The 23,111-nt window shown below is 38.3% G+C and overlaps 1 protein-coding gene across 20 annotated transcripts in view; it reads right to left on the bottom strand.

Moving 5' to 3' along the window:
• CAMK2D (calcium/calmodulin dependent protein kinase II delta) overlaps positions 1-23,111 on the bottom strand; it is a 308,540-nt gene that overhangs the window by 66,177 nt on the left and 219,252 nt on the right. For 14 of the 20 annotated variants that reach the window (XM_027543760.1, XM_027543762.1, XM_027543753.1 and 11 more), the window contains exons 5-7: positions 15,455-15,520; positions 11,771-11,843; positions 1,000-1,102 (exon numbers count right to left, since the gene is read on the bottom strand). In XM_027543760.1, coding sequence (XP_027399561.1) covers positions 1,000-1,102; positions 11,771-11,843; positions 15,455-15,520 — 242 coding nt within the window. Of the gene's footprint in view, positions 1-999; positions 1,103-10,769; positions 10,843-11,770; positions 11,844-15,454; positions 15,521-23,111 lie in introns of all 20 variants that reach the window. The other 6 variants (XM_027543744.1, XM_027543748.1, XM_027543752.1 and 3 more) reach the window with 1 other exon arrangement.

The raw sequence follows: 23,111 nt of genomic DNA, 5'->3' as shown, positions 1-23,111 counted from the left end.
ACCCAGGGATCGAACCTGGGTCTCCCACATTGCAGGCAGACACTTTACTCTCTAAGCCACATCAACTATGCTGCTGCTAAGTCGCTTCAGTCATGTCCGACTCTGTGCGACCCCATAGACGGCAGCCCACCAGGTTCCCCCATCCCTGGGATTCTCCAGGCAAGAACACTGGAGTGGGGTGCCATTGCCTTCTATGCACATCAACTATATTCCAGTTCTAATCTCAATACATTGGAAGCGAGAACAGAAGTAAGGTTGAAGCTTGTGGAGAGGTTATATTTTAGGACACCACGTGAAAAAACAGATTAATACTCGGAAATGGCAGAAAGAGAAGCATAAGAAATTCAGTGGGTAAAATAATTTATTTATCAAAACAATTCATAAACTTGAAATAATATAATCCAGAAATATTTAATACTATATATAATATAAATTTGTTTAATCTTGTCCTTACTTGCAAGGAAACAGAAATTTCATCATATAGAAATTTCAAAATTGTAGAGCAGAAACGGGCACTTTGATGAAACTCACACACACATATATAGATACATAACACCACGTATTATGTAAATTTCTCTATATATACTTTATAATATTTTAAAAATATTTCTAATCACAAAAGATGCAAAATATTGTGCAAATATGTACCTAGTTACATAGGAGATTTCAGCATCAAGTGAGGCTGTATTTGGACAATCAATTTTCTCTCAAATAAAGTACTCTTTGAATACTGCAATCCACCTATTAATTAATACAGCACCCATTTTTCATCAATTCTTTAAGAAAAAAAGTCTGGGTTACTGGCTTCTATTATATTTTCCCTTATTTTTAGACTTATACTTTTTTAATGTCACTAAAATTAGGTACTTATAAAAGTCCACTATCTTAAGACTAGCCAAGTTGTCAGAATGAACATTTCCGCTTTGTCGCGGCTAGTAAGTGGGATGGGACTGCAGCCCGAGAGTGAAAACGGCACGCGGGGGGAGAAGCCCTACTCACCAAACCACGCCTGCTGGTCTCCTTGGACTTCTATGGCTAAGCCAAAGTCGGCGAGTTTCACAGCTGCTCCCTTGGATTTGCTAGCTAAAAGCAAATTCTCAGGCTTTATTTAGAAAGAAAAGAGAGACTGATGTGAGAATCTATTTTAAGTGACTCTTCAAAACTAACATTTTGTAAGATTAGGAGGAAAAAAAAAAGTCATGCACTGTCCTCTCTTCCAGAGACTGTCATTCCTAAATCCCAGGGAAAATATGGTTAGAAAATGATTACAAACGATCATGTGTGCAGGCTTCAGACAGATGCATATATGTCCTGGAGAGATACTGGGCTGAAGAGAGGATACACTTGGGGAGAGTGCAAATGAATGGGAGCACCTGTCTTGACCTGCTCACATGCTTCCAAGTGCTGCTTGAAGTCCAGGCTTGGCCACGGACATTGGCTTAGAAGCCTAACAGAGCACAGGCATTTTTCAGCAGAAGGGAACTTGGCAAAATGATAACAAGAGTTGGACCAATCTACAGACATTTGGCAAATGAAACTGTGCAAATTAAATCCTAGTTGACTTCAAGAGTTTGGACCCAAATGTAGTGATTTTCATTCCTCACTGTTTCCAAACAATTTCTGTACAAATTTTGGAGTCTTATTCTGATTATGTATTAAAATTGCTGTCTTTAAGAATCTGTTTATTCTTAAAGGCAGAAAGCGTCTACTCTTATGTGCCAAATGTTATAGTTGGCTTTTTTTTCCCATAAGCTAGTTTTTAAAAACATAATGTATATGTCTTCAAAATATTAGTTATATATTTATTTTCACATGTCAGAATACTATAAGAGAGACACATTTTAATTTTCTCAGGTATTTATCATTACTCAAGGACACTCAAGGACTGCTAACTCAATCCTGGAATAAGGCTGTGTCTACACCACTGTTTCCCAACCGGGTCATCGAGACACATTGGTACTTTGAAAATAAGCACCATGACAAATTCTTGACTTTCCCTGGACAGCCTTTGTGGGTTTTAAGAAATGAAGGGAAAAGTTGGTCAGGAAAAGGAGGCCAATTAATGCATAATATAAGTCTATCATCCTTGGATCCTTAGGTATCCGGATGAATGTCTTTCTGGATTGGTATGTGTATTTGGGAGAGTGGTTCAATATCTTCTAACCTTGGGCTAAAACTCAGCAAATTTAGAGGTGTCTCAGACTGAAAAAAGTTGGGAAACAATGGACTCTCCAAATGCCAAAACAACTGTCTGAAACATTTAAACATTCTGTTAATCAAATTGGTTTTGTTTGTATGTTAACAAACAACTGATTTCAATTTTTTTTCATGAAATTTGCTACTTTTTTTCCTTACTGAATTAGTCAATTCTGTTGTTGTTTTGACCTTGTGTAAACACAGCCTAAACCAATATTTAATTTATTAATTAAGCCAGCCATGCAAATTAGCAAAGACTCATAACCAGAGCTCAGAAGAAATTAGCTTAAGTCTACAAGAACTGAAGTGTAGGCAAGTAAGTTTTAATCGAGTACCAGACTTCTTCGGGCTATTGCTGCTCACTGCCATCAGATTCACCACTGTTATGACAAATGGTAATTTTAAGGAAAACTTTATAATGTTTTAGGGCTGACAGGGTTTAAACTAAATGCTAAAAACATGAAAACTTAATTTGGATGTTGGGATGAATATGTCTTATGAATATGAAAGATCCCCACACTAAAATAACTTTCAGTAAAATCTAACAATCAAAATTACTTGGAATTCTTGTGTATCTATTACTATACTATAGTATCTAACCAGGCTATATGATTAATATTTAACATTTTATTTTCACAACTAAAACTTATGGTCACTTCATTTATATACCTTTTCATTTAATCAAGAAGTGATTGCCAGCTATTAATTTATGGAATAAATACCTTGGAAGAAAACACAAACAATCGGTAATAGTTTATTTCTCTGTGACCTTCATATTCAAAAGCATTGAGACGTCAGAGATCTCTGCTAATACCCATCTGTCTTAGTTTGTCAAGCACAGACTCATTTAGGGAAAGAGTTCCAATTGCTTTAGAAATAGCAATCATTTTAGGTCTTTTCAAGTGGTATTTAAGTTTGTTGACCAAATGCCAGTGTCATCAATGAATAAACTTATAAACAATTCAATGTGCCTTTATTCTTCTTAATAAATCAAACAGTTCTGGGCAGTGCTGGGTGCATTATGCCCTTGTACACCAAGTATCTGCCAATTCAGAAGAAAGGGAACGCCTTGGAGTTTTCTGATGCACAGTCTCTGACTGAGGCAAACACTCATACCTAGAGACGATCTCTGTGACTTATCCAGGAAATAATAAATCCATCTGGATCAGTGTTTCACCTTATACCCAAGAAGACTGTTCAGCTGTAGTTATGCACAGGAAAAGGCACGGCTATTTCAAGGTTACTGTATAGATTAAAATATTAATAGCACTGAAATGACTTCATGTTTAAGCATATCTTTTAGGCAAACCTAAAATATAGAATTATGGAATACAAACTGAAAAATGAGGATGATTACTGCCTTTATTAAAGGATTACTTGCTTTATAAAATATTTTATCACAAGATTGCTTCTAATGGCCAGCATCAAAGAAACATTAAAAACATCACATACTTTTGATTTATAGTCAACTCTTTGGAATATGTTTGTTTGAATAATCTTTTTATCATGTTCTGCAAGGATACAGGAGATTTAATCACCAAGATTTTCTAAAGCAGCATTTAAACCAGGGCAGTACACATTTATCCTGATTTTAATTGCTACCATTCAGATAGCTTCCAACTTAAGAACATATTGCACTACAAAAGTTCATTGGCAAGTAGATAAATTTAGATTATGAATGTCTACAGAAAGTAAGATAATTTGTGATTATATTCCACAAAAGCTGAAATAGTAGAATCTCTCACCAAATTAGTGGCTACTTCCTTATAGAAAGGGTCACCATTACACTATTAATTGCTAATATTCTACTATTCTGACCTTCTAAAACAAATCAGAGAGGTGAGATCAGAAACTCCAGTCTTCCAGCACAACCGTGTTTGAACATGGGGGTACAGCACTATGATCTAGATAGAAGAGGGAGACATGGGTTTATGTCTTGGGCCTGATTCTTACTAACTATGTGGATTTGGGCTATTCAGACCTTTGAAGCTAATTAACCAGTTCTTCATCTCACAAATGAACATTACAAATATATATATTTTAAAATCTTATAACAGTATGTATAAAGTTATAAAACCCCATTGGATTTTATCACAGGGGTTTGTCCTTTGTAAGGGACATTATATGCATTAGTGATCAGCTATTACACTCCAGTGCAGCTGGCCATTTCAAATGTGCAGTACACTTAATATCTGTAATGAATGCTCATGACTTGAGAAACGTCTGCATTTCTAAATTAAGTGCAATCTATTATGTTAATATTTACACATTGAGATTACCCCTAGATTCTTATAATGCATCACTGTTTAGATTGGTTTTTAAATAGATTCTACTGACATTCTCACACACAGGTTCCTTCCCCACCCCATTGCTTCCTAATGATGCAGGATTTTCCACGACATCTGGTCTTGGTGTCAACAACCATTTATAGCATATCAGCTGTAATGAGCAGCAACTGTTTGCAAGTTTTGTTCTGTACTTCCATATGGATACAATGGCAACTTCTTTCATCGCGATTTGGGGTTTTCTTGAAACTGTTCAAGTATCTCAAAGTCCTGAGGCAAGTTTCTGGAATCACTTTCAGAATTGCAAGAGACTTGGGAGATAAACTAACTCAAATCCCTCTTTTTCTAAATGAGGTAGGGAGGTTCAAAAAGATGAAGTAAGGGCTTGAGGTCAGATTTCCTGATCCCCTCCTTTTAAAGATGTGATTGTGAGATATAAAAATCATTCATTTTCAAATGGTAATCCATTCAGTAGATATTTTAAGAAGAATTTAAAGTACTCAAAAATATTTACTACACATATTCAAACAAAACATGGGAAAACTTATGAAAAAGGCATAATTTAATCTTTGCTTCTTAAAAATATCACAAACATATCATGAGGATTTCTAAATTAGCATGATGTTTATTAAAGAACTGATTTAGCAGAGGTGATGATCATCTTCAACGTGGGTCATATAAACATCTTCAACATTAGTCATAAGACAGATTTATCCATGCACATGCATGATAACTAGCCAGTAAACTCAAACATATGGATCTTATGTTTAGTGAAATCATGTGTATTTTACTTTCTTTAAATGTTTTGTTTTTTATGAATATTATAAAACAGCAAGCTATGAGTTGTATTATTCTATATGATTTGATTCTTACACCCCCCTGGATATTGGCTTTTAAGAAGTGAAAATCTTTTTAAATTTCTTTCCTCTAGTGGAAAGTATCAATATTCCAATATGAAGTTAATCAGTCAGTGCTTTGGTGTGTTTTCAGTCACTTCTTTGCCAAAGAAGGTGTGAACAAAGCTCCTAAAATTCAACTAAAGGAAATCTTGCATGAACTGAAAAGCCGCGTCAGGCTCTTTCCCACATATGGTGGAGGTCCTCTGGTGCATATGGTACAAGTGACTTTTGCTTTGATTTTGCTTTGCTCTTCACGTGGTGGATGCCTGAATTTATGCACTCAGCATGGGGACCTTCCAGCTGAGGAATGCGCTCTAAGTCTGTCACGAGGAAGTTCTGTTTCTATCACTGTGCATATATGAGCAAGTTCAAAAGAATCACTCTGTATTACATTCCTGTTTCTTGATGTACTTCTAACATTAATTATCAGCACACACTATCAAGTAGATGAGAGAACCAGAGTGTAACCACAGTGGGACTTCACCAATCACCTACTGTTTCTCCACAGCCTGACATACACCAAGTACTTCATAAAGGAACAGTAGAATGACTAATGAATTATGGAATTTGTCACATAGTTTGTAATGTATGTAGATGTACATTAAAGACTGTGATATAGTCTTCAAGCTTTTATTTTTAAAGATGATTCTGTGAAAAGTGAAATACTTGTGATTTTGTAATCAAGGAAAATGCAGAAATCATTATTTCACATAGCTACCCATGGTGACAAGGATTTACTGACTGCTTGTCACATTTCCAGAAAATGAACTTCTTTTCTGGTCATACATTTAATTTTGTGTCTATGAAAGTGTTAAAAATCCTCCCAAATTTCCAGAATTACTATCTTCACTAAAATATATCTATCCTTCTATCTATGGACAGGGAAGCCTGGCGTGCTGCGGTTCATGGGGTTGCAGAGAGTCAGACACGACTGAGCAACTGATCTGATCTGATCTGATCGATTTTTCCATTAAATAACACTGTTCTTCAAGAGGTAGGCTTTAAGAAAACAATATTTTCTGCCAAGGCAATTCACCAGTGCCTATTTGTTGCTAAAAGACTCAGTTGTATGTATACAGCCTCTTATCCGGAGAAGGCAATGGCACCCAACTCCAGTACTCTTGCCTGGCAAATCCCGTGGACGGAGGAGCCTGGTCGGCTGCAGTCCATGGTGTTGCTGAGAGTCAGACACGACTGAGCGACTTCACTTTCACTTTTCACTTTCATGCATTGGAGCAGGAAATGGCAACCCACTCCAGTGTTTTTGCCTGGAGAATCCCAGGGACAGGGGAGCCTGGTGGGCTTCCGTCTATGGGGTCGCACAGAGTCGGGCACGACTGATGCGACTTAGCAGCAGCAGCCTCTTATCCAGAGAGCTGCTCATGAGGCAGTTTAGTAACCACTTCTGATACACTTTGAGCTGAAGAAATTTTACTACTTTGTGTGAAAAATGGTTATTTGAAAAAGTACAGCTATATAGCTGTCTCTTTGGCCTTACTTCCTTCTGTCAACTGATTCACAGAAATTGTGCTCTCCAGGCTCTTACACGAGACGACTCATCTGACTTGATATTCATTTCCTGTGACATGGAGAGTTGTCACTTCTTACTGCAGCCTCTTTTCGACCTAGTATATCTCTGGAGGCAGTGCCTATCGGATGTACTTTCGTCTTCCTGGGAGGAGCAGCATGGATATATCTTCCACGTATGTTTAAGTGATCTTTAACTCATTGGCCTGTATGTTCCATGTACACAAGGTTTGTTTTTGTTTTGCTGTGTAATATATGCCTAAAGCTAAGACAGGGCCTTAGTAAGTGCTCGAGAAATACTTGATTAATGTTTGTTCTTCTCTTTTGATACCTGAATTTTTAATTATCAGTTTACACAAATATCATACCACATTACAGTAATCCTGTCTTCATAAATGATCTGCTTTTTAAGGACTCCAAAATGATTGTCTTGATGTGGCCTAAATTAAGTGTGGCAAATCCATTTCATTCTTCTCGATGTCTCATTTTCCAAAGGCTGTGGACAACGCCACCTTACTGATTTCCTAAACAGAACATTTTCACTTTTTACACTAGTCTTTTGTCAAAATTTATGTTGTCCTCCTACTCTACATTATGTCTTAATTATTCCTTATTCTATTACTAATGATACAAATTTTGTATAGTTCTGAAAAGCCACAGATGGAGATTATTTTAATCTCTTGATTCACTAAATTTAGACCCATTCTCCCAAATAACTCTTAATGTTACTGGTAAAATTACTTCCCCATCACTGTTTTGAACTCTTCTTTGGTATCTATAAGGGTTTTCAATTCATTCATCTAACTGAACTGAGAAGTGATAGGGATTAAGCTTGCAGACCCTGGAGCCCAGCTGCTTGGGCACAAATCCTGTCTTACTAGCTATGCGCCCCTGAACAAGTCCTTTTCCTCATGGTTGCTAATCTCCTCTTAGGTAACATGGAGACAATCATGGTACCTTCCTCATGAAGTTATTCTGAAGATTTGTATGATAATACAGGGCAGGGTATAGAGCAACTGCTTGATAAATGGCAGCTATGGCCCTTTTATTTTTTAGTAGGTTCTGCCTTGATCCAAAGCCTCTCATATCCCTGAACTAGAGTCCTATGACTACGTCACCCCTGCTGGACCTCCCTAGTAGATCTACATCCACTGGCCTGACACTGAATGCACCCTAGACAAAAGACTGTGGTCCAGGAACCCACTGGATGCTGCCTGGGGCGGCCTGACATGTCTCCAGCGTCTCACCACCCTGACCTGTCTCCTGCTGTTGTCTCTGGGACACCTTCAAGTTGCCTCCTGTGCCCTAGCCTTGTCTCTAGGTCCTGGTAAGTTTCCATTTGGTGGAGTCTACTGTCTAAAGAGCCCCTCAAAGTGGCAGTTATTAAAATATTAAAAAAAGAGATCTTCATGTTACCACTGAATCAAAGAGGATATGCTTATCCTCTTTTATTCAGCATTAATTAATATGTCACAACAGCCTGTTTTACTCAGTGTTGGCTTTTAAGTGACAAGTGTACTTTGGGTTGAACTTTATTCATTCCTGAATTGAAGGACTATGCTGCAAGTGTTAACTAGGGACAAGGTCCCATGTTGGGTACTGGAAAGAAACACAAATGGCTATTATCCTCAGAGGGGTTTATAGACAACCTGTACAGTACTCCTGTGCTCACAGGTGCCTGATGATGATGCTGATAAAGGTAATACACCCTGTGTCTTTATCTCACTGATATGGACAAATTACACTGTGTCTATTGTACATGAATTAACATGTGAATCTTGCTCTGGAAGCAAAAATATATGGCCTAATAATTGTAAGGGCAACATTTTTGCTTAAAGCCTGATAATAGATTTCAGCAGCTGATCTTTTTCATTTTAATATATTAGTAAATGTGCTGTTACAAGTGGTATACTTATCAGATTATGCATCGTGGGTATAAAAGCCACAAATCAAAGCCAGCGACAGAACGCACTTAAGCTGCCCTTTGTACACAGGTTCGGGCCTTTGTTAGTAAGTTTATATCATGGCCTATTAAGAACTAGACTTAACTGAGGTTTATCCAAGTCAGCGATTTGACAAAAACTAAGACAACAATTACAGAAATTATAACAAGCTTCATCAGAGGTTCATCTCTATCGTCTCCTTAAATCAGAGTAAGAATGGAAAGCAAAAACACTTTCCTCCCTTGAACGAAATCTCTGGGGTGATGCAGCAGGCTAATTGCTTTCAGCAGTAGCCTCTTCTGGAAATCACCCGCCGGAGTTTTTAACTAGTGACTTTAGCTCATATGTCAGAAAGTATCTTTTTCTTCCCACGCCACAGCCTAGGCTCACTGCCACCTCTGATAAAAGTTCCAGTCTTTGAAGGACTCAGCTGGGTTTGGACATTTACAGAAGTGCAATATCAAGACCTCAAAAAATATATTTCAAAAGTCCTGGAACAAAATGTGCATTTTTCATCATGGCTTTTAGAGTATACTTTTAATTATATAAAACGAAGTAAACTATCTCAAATGATAAATTTATTACACAGTAAGAACAGCACAAGCAAGGTGTATGTCTACATACAGTCACTTAAAAAGGAAAGCAGCACTGTGAGCTCTAGGAAGTCACAGAAAGGGACACTGCTGTTATGTAGCTGCTAGGCAGTTTTTGAGGTGATTGCCATTTATAGGAATTTTCAAAGGAACACATTCTTTTTCCTTTTTCCTGATGGGTAAATTTGGCACAAGCTCTCAGACTCAGACTGAAATCAAAGGAAGGTTCTAGAAAAGGCAATGCTTTGCTTACAGATCACATCTTCAAGTAACTTGCTCTGAATCACTGAAGAAATATTCTTCTAGAACACAGAAAATGAACGGAAAGTACGGTGACAAAGGAAGTATGCCGAGGTCCTGCACACATTACAGTTTAAGACATTCTGACCTACCCTTTGCCACCTTTGTACAAAAGCCTGGAAAAGGCTGAGGTTTCAAATGAAAAATCACAGCTACACAGTGATCCCCTGCGCTGTGTTGCCCACCCAGGATTTTTCCTCCATTTAAATTTCTAGGTGTTCACTATTTCTCTGAAATGTCATCAGTAAAGCTAGAATGCTGAGAGAAGAGGTCAGAGAATTAAGAACAAGACAGTCATCTTTGAAATGTTTAATTTCTAAATGATCTAAACATTTCTCATTCTCAATGGTTATCAGAAACTGAGTCAAGTCTTAAAAGTACTAGTATGTAGCTATATGTTACATATATACTATTTGATAATAAGATTTGTTTTACCCTTTTTCCATCTGTTTTAAAACACAATAGTATCTTGACCCTAGAAATATAAATAAATAAAAAAACAGGAAGACTCAGTGTCCTCAGAATTCCTGGGACTAATGTTAAGGGAAAAGACTTTACTACCCACAATGGAGGCTGTTAGCACCAATCTCGTGGGCCAAAAATCTACCTAATACATTCATCTCTATTAACTTTATAATTTTGATAACCACTTACAAAATATAGGTACATAAAGTATGAGTTTGATCAACAAACATGCCAATACGTTCACAGAACAAGTTTAAAGAGAAGAGGAGATCATCAGTCCTACTCAAAGTCACATTAAATGCTGTATCCTGTTTTTGGAGAAAGAAAATATAACCTGCTTATTGTTCGTGTTAGGAGATGATGTCTCTCTGGATGAAATGGGATTTATATAAGTCTCAACTGTGCATTAGAGAACTGTGGCGAGGGAAAGTGTTTTCATTATGTGTTGGAAAGAGTCCGCACAACTTTATTGCTCAGATTTTTGCCTTTACAGGCATAACTGCAGCTGAACAGTCATTAGGAACTGTGTGGTGGTTTGTCTTCTCCAAGGGCATTACTCACCTTCAGGTCCCGATGGACTACGCCCATCTGATGGCAGTGTAGCACAGCCTCCAGGATCTGCTGAATGCAATGACTGCATGCAAACACCAGGGGGCGTGTGTTAGTTCCAAGCTTACACTCACTGTCTGTATACCCTCAGAGAGACTGGGTTAAAGTGCAAAACTAGCAGACAACTGGGGTTGTGTTTAAACATCTTCAGTCACGTAAACATACGCTCGAGTAGAGTGACTACTACCTCAGGACAATCAGGATCTTGCCAGATGTGGGCCAAAATGTAGGTTCACTTGTTCTAGAAAAATCCATCTTAAAAACTTCGAATTCAGGAGCTCTTTTCCCAGTTATAAATCCTCACAGGAAATGAACTGGAACACAAGTATAGTTTTTATAGATTTTGTGTTCACCTTCACTCCACAAAAAAACAGCTGTTTCCCTCTTCTCTCCCATTTTTCTCGTATCATTTGAAAGCTGTCACATTAGCAGTCAAGGCTCCATTAAGGTTAAATTAGGATACGTAATGAATTTTTGATAAATCATTAACTTCGCATGCTTTAATTTAGCTGGCAATTATTATCTCTTGCCTGAGGGTTCATCGGACTCAAACGGAGCAATGAGGAACCAGTTGTTCTGCTACAGCAACCCATGGTCTCAGAACAGAAGTGGTGTTTAGCTCTACAGGCGGACATACATCACAGGCCAGGGTTATTTCCAGGCCAATGCTGGACATCAGGAAAGCCTGCCCCCAAACCGTCTCTCTGGTTTACTCCTCGGAACCTTAAGAGCTGTGTTTCCAGTGCTGTCCTTCCCTTTTTGCTATGATGTATATTTAGCCTGTAGATGAGCAAACTGAAAGAGGCATCATGCATTATTATGTCATCATTTAGTCATTTTAAGGAAAAGTTGGGAAAGGCAAGGGAACAATTGTACAACACCCACCCTCTGCCCTTTCCCCAGAAAAAAACAACACTTCCTCTGATTCAGATGTACGGACTCCATATACTGACCTTCAGATCCCTGTGCACTATGCCATTTAGGTGACAATGATTTACACTTTCTAGAATCTGCTGTATACAATGACTGCAAAGATACAAGGGCAGAATGGAAGGGAGAACATTTTAAAGGCACAGAATCACACTGAATACAAAATAAAATGAAAATCTGAACGAAACACAAACGGACAAAAATTATATTTTCCACATTTTTTAGCTTTACACTGGAATTAAATAATGCTGGATAAAGCTAATTCTGGCAGTAACAAAAATGACATCCAACACAGAATTTGTGACATGTTCAGACAAAACAATTTGAGCTGTGTTTTCTTTCATTGCAACTCTATTAATCATTTGTTTATAGAAGTCAAAATTTCCATATTCAGGGAGAAAACTTTTATAAATAATTCTAGGAAATTTTATAAATAATTCCCACCAAGTTCTGGGAAAATTCTTTAGTGAAATAAAATTTATGGGTATTTCTTATACACATCTAAACTGTTTAAAATCTGAGGTCACAATTAAACATAGGTGTTGAAACAAGAGGGTAACACAAATGAAGTGGCAGGTGAGACAAGGGTTAAAAAAAACGGAGGGAGACATTTACCATTTTGACTTTAGAAATGGTGCTGCTTATATAATACATAATAGGAAAACTAATGCACATCTCCAGTAATGGAAGGAGAATTTAAAGTAAATCCATGGTATTAAAAAATCCCCTCTTCAGTATAGCCATACTTTGGGGTAGAATAAAAACTTAAAAAGTAAAAATAAAATTTTCAATCCCCTGGAGCACTGGTGGTTGTCTGACACATTTCCATCACCTCAGTGAAAGAAAACTTTTATTCCTATGGTAAAATGTACAATTTATGCTATGTCAAATAGACTGCTAATTAAATATGAGGGAAGACATCACTGATGGGCATCGATAAGGTCCCATGAGCTGTCATCTGACATACAGTAACGCAGGACATATCACACTGATGAATTCTGCACAAGTTCACTGTGTGATTCAAACGCAGGTATATTATAGAACTGCATTCATTCATTCAAGGATTAAGCAAATACTTTAGCGAGGACATTTTCAATCATTTAATGTACAAAATACTACTACTCCAAAGTAAATTACTGAATTAAAAAAAAGTAATCATCTAACTGATTTATTACAACATAAGTGTCACAGTGATCATGATTGTGATTTTCTAGCTCTAACTCGATTTAAGTGTACCACTAAAAGAGCTTGAGATTGGTTGTTTTTGACTACACAGCTTCCTGGACTGTTGGTAATTATTTGCTAATCATATAGCTTTTTTTCCTTCTACAGTAATGTTCACATTATACTTCTTGTTAGGAATACTTTACTCTTTCATCTCAAGCCATTGGTATAAGTTTTTAGTCCTAATGAATAACAGAAAATAGAGAAGTAAACAATAATTAATATTAAATAAGCTTCACCATATGTGACTAGTGAGAATGAATTCAATTCTTAACTTCTTGAGGGCTAGTACTAAACAGATTTTTACAACTTACTTACTCTTTATGCATATGGTTGACAAGAGAATGTTTCTTCTCCTTAATTATGTGTGAGACCTATCCTAAACTATCCTATAGTAAATTTCAAAATTTAATATAAGCATGTATATGAAATGATCCAACACTTAGGGTCTATCCTGTTATCTTAGGGCTGAAAATAGTCTCTAATTTCAACCAGTGTTTTGAAACACAATAACAACCTATTTAAAATAACTTTGAAAAGCAAAATAAAGGACATTTCTTAACTTTTTATTACCTTGATAAAAAAGATTATTCTCTTGGCAAGTGGGAAAATAGTTACTTCCAAGGTTATTCTGAAGTGCTTTTCAGAGGCCTAATGGGAGGATTTGGCTTAGACTGAACAAGCGATGATTCACTCATCCTAAGTGACATGGAACTTTCTATTTGACTTTGGCAGTAGAAATTCCATTAAAAAAAAGTAAGGAGTGTAGTCAGGTACAGATAAGATTCATAAAATGTCATCAACAGTAACATTAAACCAAGAAGGTGAATGAGAAGTTCAGAAGTGAGCCTGGGTATGCATGTGCTACTGTGGAGGGGTGGGGGCCTGCTACCGGCTGACTGATGCCCCGGGCCAGGCTGCCAGGGAGGCAGCAGCCTTAGGAAGCTCTGAGAGCGCGGGAGAACACAGGCAGGCACAGACCACCGTAACTGAATACACATAACCTCTCATTTACATGGCTAGTAAGGAGCTAATCACTCATGGCCAGATTTTTCAAAACGGGTTCTAACTACAGAATATATATAAGAAATGCCAAGGAAATTAATACCATGCAGTCTAAGTAATGTCTCCGCAAGTAAATTAATGTTATTTCACTCCAAAAACATTGCCTTTGTATAGCCTAGGAAGGCTCAAATGAGACAAAATGTTAGCCATTTTTAACTTCTGTAAAAATGTTGCCAATTAACAAGATTGGGAAATCTTCTTGAACCCTCTGAAGTACCTGAGTAAATATTTTTTCAAGTGAGAGTTCCAAGGACTTAAATGAAATTTCCAAAGAGTTAAATAGTTCATAATGTTTTAAGGAGACCCCTGGGGCTTTTGGAGTCTGTTTCTTTTTATGATCTGTGATTGGACGTGGGCTATTCATGGGATTTTCTGTGATGAGGGAAATGCTTTATATTTGCTATGTCCAGTCAGTTGCCACTAGGCACTCATGTAATTAAGCACTTGAAATGGGGCTAGTGCAACTGAGGAACTAAACTTTTTATTTAAAGTAATTGAAACTGAAATTAAAAGTCACATGTATAAACAACAAAGCCCTATTGTATAGCGTAAGGAACTATATTCAATAGCTGCTGTTATTCAGTTGTTAAGTCATATCTGACTCTTTGCAACCCCATGGACTACAGCACTCCAGGCTTCCTTGTCCTTCACGATCTCCCAGAGTTTGCTCAAATTCATGTCCATTGAGTCAGTGATGCTATCTAACCATATTCAAGATTCAAAAATTCATATTCATATTCAATATTCTAACTATATTCAATATCTTGTAATAAACCATAGTAGAAAAGAATACAAAAAATCACTTTGCTGTATTGCAAAGTATTGCAGAAATTAATACAACAATGTAAATCAACTATACTTCAATAAAACAAATTTTTTAAGAAAAGAGTCATATGTGACTAGTGGTTATCATACTGGGAAGCCTAGCATCTAGAGACCAGACAGAGGGTTTCAATTTTTTTTTATTCTCATAACTTTGATAAAAAGTATATTTCTTTATCAGAAGTCATTCCAGGTAGGCTTTTAAAAAAATAAATATATTCTAACCATAGATACTAGTTAAAAGTAAAGTTTACATCAGAGTCATAGATTTTTTTTCCCCAAAGAACCATCTTGAAAATCCTTAAGAGAGAGAGGACTTGTGAAAAGTCCAAGACGACATTATGAGATTCTCATAATCCTAAGTACCATGATATATTTGTAGAGATGTACTGAACAAGCATCACGTGAGTGCTGAGTCTTCTATCTCGTCCAGGACAAGTCACTTACCTGGCGAGAGAGAGAGGACTTGTGAAAAGTCCAAGACTATATTATGAGATTCTCATAATCCTAAGTACCATGATATATTTGTAGAGATGTACTGAACAAGCATCACGTGAGTGCTGAGTCTTCTATCTCGTCCAGGACAAGTCACTTACCTGGCATCAGCTTCACTGTAATACTCTCTTGCCACTATGTCTTCAAACAGTTCACCGCCAGTAACTCTGTGAAGACAAACAAGATTACATTAAAAAAGAAGAAAAACCTAGGCATCAATAGATTTGCACCAATGTTCATATAGAATGTTGGTTTTCATATTATTATATAAATGTAAAGTATAATAAATTATTATAAAAACATAAAGTATATTAAAACATTATAAGACTCCATCAATTCAGTCGCTTAGCCATGTCTGACTCTTTGCAACCCCATGAACCACAGCACGCCAGGCCTCCCCGTCCATCACTAGCTCCCGGAGTTCACTCAAACTCGTGTCCATTGAGTTGGTGATGCCATCCAACCATCTCATCTTCTGTTGTCCCCTTCTCCTCTCGCCTTCGATCTTTCCCAGCATCAGGGTCTTTTCCAATGAGTCAGCTCTTCTCATCAGGTGGACAAGGTACGGGAGTTTCCACTTCAATGTCAGTTGTGAACATTCAGGACTGATTTCCTTTAGGATGGACTGGTTGGATCTCCTTGCAGTCCAAGAGACTCTCAAGAGTCTTCTCCAACACCACAGTTAAAAAGCACCAATTCTTCAGCTCCTCAGCTTTCTTTATAGTCCAACTCTCACATCCATACAGGACTATTGGAAAAACCATAGCCTTGACTAGATGGACCTTTGTTGGCAAAGTAATGTCTCTGCTTTTTAATATGCTGTCTAGGTTGGTCACACCTTTTCTTCCAAGAAGTAAGCGTCTTTTTATTTCATGGCTTCAGTCACCATCTGCAGTGATTTTGGAGCCCAAAATAAAGTCAGCCACTGTTTCCCCATCCATTTCCCATGAAGTGATGGGACAAGATGCCATGATGTTTGGTTTCTGAATGTTGAGTTTTAAGCCAACTTTTTCACTCTCCTCTTTCACTTTCATCAAGAGGCTCTTCAGTTCTTCTTCACTTTCTGCCATAAGGGTGGTATCATCTGCATATCTGAGTTTATTGATATTTCTCCCAGCAATCTCGATTCCAGCTTGTGCTTCATCCAGCCTAGCGTTTGTCATGATGTACTCTGGATATAAGTTAAATAAGCAGGGTGACAATATACAGCCTTGACGTACTCCTTTTCCTATTTGGAATCAATTTGTTGTTCCATGTCTAGTTCTAACTGTTGCTTCCTGACCTGTATAAAGATTTCTCAAGAGGCAGGTCAGGTGGTCTGGTATTCCCATTCTCTTTCAGAATTTTCCACAGTTTATTGTGATCCACACAGTCAAAGTTTATTGTGATCCACACACATACGACTCCATAATGGCTGATTTATATTCATCTAAACATTTTCCTATTTGCTTATGCATCACTAGATCCTGGCACACACTTTTCTGTACACCATAAAAATATTCAGACACATCTCTCATAGAAAGTGGTTTCTATGAAACTCATCAATTCTCTAAGGTCTGACAAAGTGTGTGCAACCATTCAGGAGTATTTTCTGAACAGAAAGAGAAGATTATACATATCATGGATGTAGAGTGTGAATTTGCAGGCTGTATTTCTTTGGAGGGAATTGTTTTTTTTAACTGCAATGGACATGTCTTTGTGGGCTAGAGGTGGCCTTCCAAAATGCATGTCACTTGGGGGCTGAGTGCTCACTTTTCCGTGTAAAAACACCCTGATCTCCTTAGTCCAAGTCTTCACCAGTAAATAAGACTCAGGCTTTGGCAGTGTCCTGGGAGTCAGCGGTGATCCCTTTCCAACTAGGAAGGAGTCTATCTGTCTGTCCTTTTTAATAAAGTGAAGACTTTCCCACAACTCAGCAACTGAATTTGGTTACTCCAGGAAGTTCATTCAAATCATGGACTTTGAGGCTCTCTAGCGAAGGTGATGTAACTCTCTTTGGGATTCATCTCTTTTCCAGGTCTGATAGATATAATGATTTGTGGCCAGAATTCCTTAAGTGGTGATTCTCTGGCTTACGCTTTTTTTTTCTCCCTGCTTAAACAATGATTTTAAATTTTAAAGTCACAAAACTTTGTAGTAAAATTTAAAAAATATGGAAACATACCAAGTCCTCTCCTATCTCTGGATCCCAATTCCACTCTCCGGAATAAACTAGTTTTAACTTTGTGTGTGTCCTTTCAATTTTTTGTATGTCTTTTGACATTTATACTTCTCCCTTTGCAAACGCACACAAAGAACACTTATCTCACTAAAGTGCAATTGTGCAACCACAAAAAGTAGGTTAATTGTGTTTTTCATTTTACATTAAATCATGGGCACTCTTTCACGTCAGAAGCATTTTCCCCCTATTAAACTAAGTAGTGCGCATGCGTGCGTGCATGACCATGTGCATCTTTGAGAGTATTTCTAAAAGATAAATTCTTATAAGTAAAATTATTGGGTCAAAGAGTACCCACATTTAAAATTTTGTTGGGAAGACAAACTATCCCAACTTTGCTGGGAAGGCACATTATCTTCCCAAATCGTTGCACCTCCAATATTGTCAAAGTGCTGACAGGCCCCTAGTATGACTAATGATGGTTATGGTCAATTAACAAAAATGCCTATCTAATTGGGGAAAAGTTAGCTCATGTTAATAGGAATTTTATTATGAGTGAAATGAATTATTTTCTTATGTATTTGTCAGTCGTTCTTCCTTCCTTATTACGATCTGACTTGATTTTAAAAGAAAATTTCTGTTTTGGAGTTTTTTTTATTTTATTATTTAACTTTAGAATATTGTATTGGTTTTGCCGTATATCAACATGAATCCGCCACAGGTATACACGTGCTCCCCATGTTTTGGAGTTTAATCTTAAAATAGCTAACATTTGTCAAGTGCTTACCATGTGCCACACAGTGTGCTAAGCTTTAAATTCATTGAGAAGTTCTCATAATTTATGACGGTTTTACTACTAGCCCAGTTTATTGATGGGAAAATGGGAGTACAGAGAAGTAACTTGCCCAACTTTACAGAGCCCTGAGTGGCACAGGCGGGGCGTCCACTCCACAGCCCGCACTCGGCACCACTACACAGTACAGCTTTTCCAGTCATCACACTGTCCATCTCTCCAGAGGTTTAGAAGGTATGAGTCATCTGGTCAAGCACTGGGTGAAGATGTAAGGCTTGCTGTATGCAAGTGTGAGATAAAATTACCCTAAAACTGGTTTTTTATCGCTGTTCTTTTTTCTTCTTGCTTAATAAATTCTGAAACATCAAATGAAAACATTTTCTAGAGATCACCAGTTATTATTCTCTTCTGTATTTTCCTCTCCTACATGTAAAGATGTGATGCTAAAAACTATAGATTTGAAAGTTTATGTAACTTTCCCCCAGCTCCACTGCATTATGGATATTTGTAAGTTCTTTAATGTTGAAGTTACAACTTTTGACTCTATTATTTTTAGATATAAAATGGACACCTAAAATTATTTAAAGCTTCATAGGTGCAGACATAGAAAACGGACTTGTGGACACAGTGGGGGAAGGAGAGGGTGGTAGGAGTTGAGAAAGTAGCCTGACATATATTCACTACCAAGTGTAACACGACAGCTAGCGGGAAACTGCTGCGGAACTCCAGGAGCCCAGCCCGGCGCTCTGGGACCACCCAGAGGCTGGGATCGGGGAATGCGGGAGGCAGAGACAGAGAGGAGAGATAGATACATATAGTTATGATCGGTTTGCATTGTTGTAGGGCAGAAACCAACACAACACTGTAAAGCAATTTTCCTCCAATTAAAAAATAAACAAACACAAGGAAAACAGAAAAAAAATCCTGTAACAACAGAAAAGCGTCACATGAGCTTGTTATGAAATCTATGGTTATGTATACATATAACTGCATTTACTGGCACAGCTAAGCTTTTCTCCCAGTTATAATCTATAATCATTTGTGCCCTAGACAAATTAGAATACTAAGTAATTAAATATTAGAGAGAAAGTACTTCCAACAAATCTATTGTCTCTATAATGATGATAACAGTTTTGTGAGATTTCTTCCTTTGAATGTGACCAACATAGATATGATGCATTCTCACATTTATCCTTGTTTCTGACCACAGGTACCAAGAAAATCTGTATATATTACATACAATCTTGGATTATTAAAGTGCTTAACAAATATTAATTAAAAAGTCTGTCATTAATCAAATTGCTGCCGCATATATAGTAGCTCCTTAAATAGATTATCTGCTCCATGAGAACTGCTGGATCCTAAATTATTAATACTAGGATCAGGACTTACTGAGCTTCGTTACCTTAGTGCCTACCCTAGCAACTAAGACGTAACATTTATTCAATTAATGAGTACTGAAATAATGATCAAATGAATTAACCAAGTCAGGAAATTATGCTACCCATCTACTATTACAAGTTTAGAATTTACATGAGCTCAAAAAGAAAAAATAAATCCCACTAAAATTTAGCTACACATGATAATAGGTTCTATTTCTTGAGGGTTCATATCTAAAGAAGAATACTGAAAAATCAGGTATAATTATTAAACATATAAATATAAGGGGTATAGAGTTCTACACTGAGTTGGAGATTAAGTAGTCAACTGTCTCAGAGTACTCTTTCGCATTTTCTAGCATTCGTTTTTCTCATTATTTAAAAATATCCTTGTGCAGTGAAGCCATTTTATCATTTTGACTATATGTATGACAAACGTCTGAGAAGGCAAAAATGGAGTTCTAATAGAACACAATGCCTTAAAAAGAAATTACTATACTTTTTTCTATACTCACATTACTTGTTTATTTAATAGAGCACAAAATTAAACAGGAGTTATTACTGATTTTGGAAAATTTTTAGTGTGTGAAGTTTCATAAAATTCACAAATTAAATCAGTCTGATGAATAAATTGTTAAATTAATTAGAGATTTTGTGAATAAATTGATGTTAGGGATCTGTACGACATGAGGTATATCAATTATATATTTGAATCATTAACTATCCTTTATGAACCTCCAGAACATTAGAGCTTACAGGAAAAAAAGATAATTCTGGAAGTATGAAAAGACGAGGCTCCACATATCTTAGAGATGAATATTTTTGTTGTTGCTTTCGTTATTTATTGAGATGCTAAATCATTCTCTGTTATCCAGCAAGAATGATTTGTGCTCCTAGTATATTTGTGAGTTATATCAGAAATGCTTAAAAGTAGTTTCATCTTAAATAAAACCCTAAGTTTCACAAGGATTATAGCTTTGACTATGACACTGAGCAGCCGCTGGAGTCCAAGATGTGCAAGACTGGGCTTTGGAAGGGAACACGGGGCCACCCTGAGTCAGGAGCCAGCACTGCTGCAGAGATGGGCCCGGTGCCTGAGGTGGCAGGCCAAACCCAGGGAGCTCGGGCTGCAGTCACGCCGGGAACAGGAGCCCAGAGCGGGGCCCGGCGGATGCACGGTGAGGAGGCAGTGTCTCCGAGGCAGGGCCAGGAGTGTCTAAGGAAAAAAAGGAGTAATTCCCTATGGAACTCTAAGTACAGAGTTGAAGAACAAACCCAACGAGCAGAGGCCACCAGACCCGAAACCCAAGGCTGTGAACAGAGCCAGCAGGAGTCACGTTAGTGAAGAATCACCAGGGTCAGATGTTTGCCTGTCTGTCCCAAAACATTTCACGTGCTCCCTTGCACCTGGGTGACGGGTGTGTGATCTAGTGATCTCCAGGGTAGAAGCTGTGACGCTAACGTGTTTGTACATGTTACCTGCAAGGTGCCTGGCACACTGCTTTCCACACTGGTGAACAATAACAACACACACCCACTGGTGCCCACCACACACGAAGCCCCAGTGCGTTCTAGGTCTCTTCGGGTTCTAACACAACCACCTCACGAGGCAGATACAAGTGCTCCCATTTGACACGTGAGCACACTGAAGCGGTGGAGGTTAAGGACTTCCCCAAGAACGCACAAAGTGAGAGAAAAAGGTTTGCGAGTTCTCACTGTGCTGCCCTAATCGCTGCCCCTTAGACACAACCTGCAGGGCAGGAGAGGGCGGGCCAAAGATGTCTGGAGAGCCCAAAGGATCACGTGGAAAGGCTGGGAATCACAGTGACATAAAGGCATTCCCACTTCTCTCTCTCTCAAATCCTGGACTAAAGGCAGACCAGATGCTGGTAAGGGCTGGTCAGAGTGAAGCTGATCAGGGTTTATTTACAGGAGTGTTACTGGTTGTTTTGGCCAGACAATCCTTCACCATGTGGACTGTCCCTTGCGTGGCAAGACTATTGGCACCAGGCCACACAGCAGGTGCTAGCGACACTACCTTGGCAGTGCGTCAACCCCACTACTTCCACCAGTCACCCCAAGGCTCCCCCGAGGCCCCCTTGAGGAGAACCACTGAGCTAAGGGAACAAAGTCTATGGAATACAACTGAAAACTCAGGCCTTCTTAACACATCTAACATACACAGTCAAACAAGCCAATCAATGGGCTTCCCTGGTGGCTCAGCTGGTAAAGAATCTGCCTGTAATGCAGGAGACCTGGGTTTGATCCCTGGTTGGGAAGATCCCCTGGAGAAGGGAACGGCTACCACTCCAGTATTCTGGCCTGGAGAATTCCATGGACTCTGTAATCCACGGGGTCGCAAAGAGTCGGGCACGACTGAGCGGCTTTCACTGTCACTTTCACCTTTCAAGCCAATCAGTGGTTCAGGGGCCTTTTGGGCAGACACTATGATGAACATTGTATCTTCAGTACCTTACAGAAGTACTGCCTGGCAGCAGAAAGCGCGTCATGAATCTTTGCTGGGTAAATAAATTATTAAACAATCCAGTGGATTAATGAAGACATATGCAGCTGTCCACAACTTTACGGTTTAACCTGTACTTAAGGTAAGATCTGAGGGGGAGAGGCCCAAGTACCTTTCATGTTATTTATCTACCAATCTCTAGACAAATCCTGCTGACTTTATCTCTAAAACGGATCAAGACTTCTTTCCATCTCCACCACAAGGTCACCGGTCCACGTCATCACTCACCTGCACCACTGCAATGGCCTCCTAAGTCACACCATGACCTCTCTTGCCCCTCTGCCGTCAATTATCCAGATAGCAGCTTTAAATGCACGTTGAATTTTATCTCAGGCCTCCAGGATGCTCTTACATACCTGCGCAGCGCTCCTTCAGGCAAACTCCTCGCAGGACCTGCCTGTCTCCTGAGCCTCCCTGGCGCCCCTCTCTGTGCTGCTCCGACCACACTGGCCTTCCTCCAGTTCTATAAATACACCAAGCTCCTTCTTACCCCTGAGCCTTTTCATGTGCTTCTCTTCTAGAACTTTCCCTTACTCTCTATATCCATTGAATAAATTCCTCTTATCCTTCAAAATTTGGCTTAAATTTCTTATCCCCAGGCCTCTACTCATCCAAGTTATCTTATTGCCTTAGAACCCATTTTATTCTCCGTAACACCTATCACCAATACTTATCATTATGAATTCGTTTGTGTTTGCCCTTGTTTAATGTTCGTCTCTCTACCTGTATGGTTGCTCTGGGAGGGTAATTTGCTCCTGCTTTTCCACTATAAAATATAAAGTGCTGACTCACAGTGCCTGTGACAAGCACATTAAATGCTTATTAAATGAATGAGCCCAGAGTTTTATATTTCACAGACAGCCAGATATGTGGGATGATTACATATCAATGCCATTATGTTGAT

This window comes from Bos indicus x Bos taurus, chromosome 6 (assembly GCF_003369695.1).
Source record: "Bos indicus x Bos taurus breed Angus x Brahman F1 hybrid chromosome 6, Bos_hybrid_MaternalHap_v2.0, whole genome shotgun sequence".
Lineage (NCBI taxonomy): Eukaryota > Metazoa > Chordata > Mammalia > Artiodactyla > Bovidae > Bos > Bos indicus x Bos taurus.
This window is presented reverse-complemented; position numbering and strand designations above follow the sequence as displayed.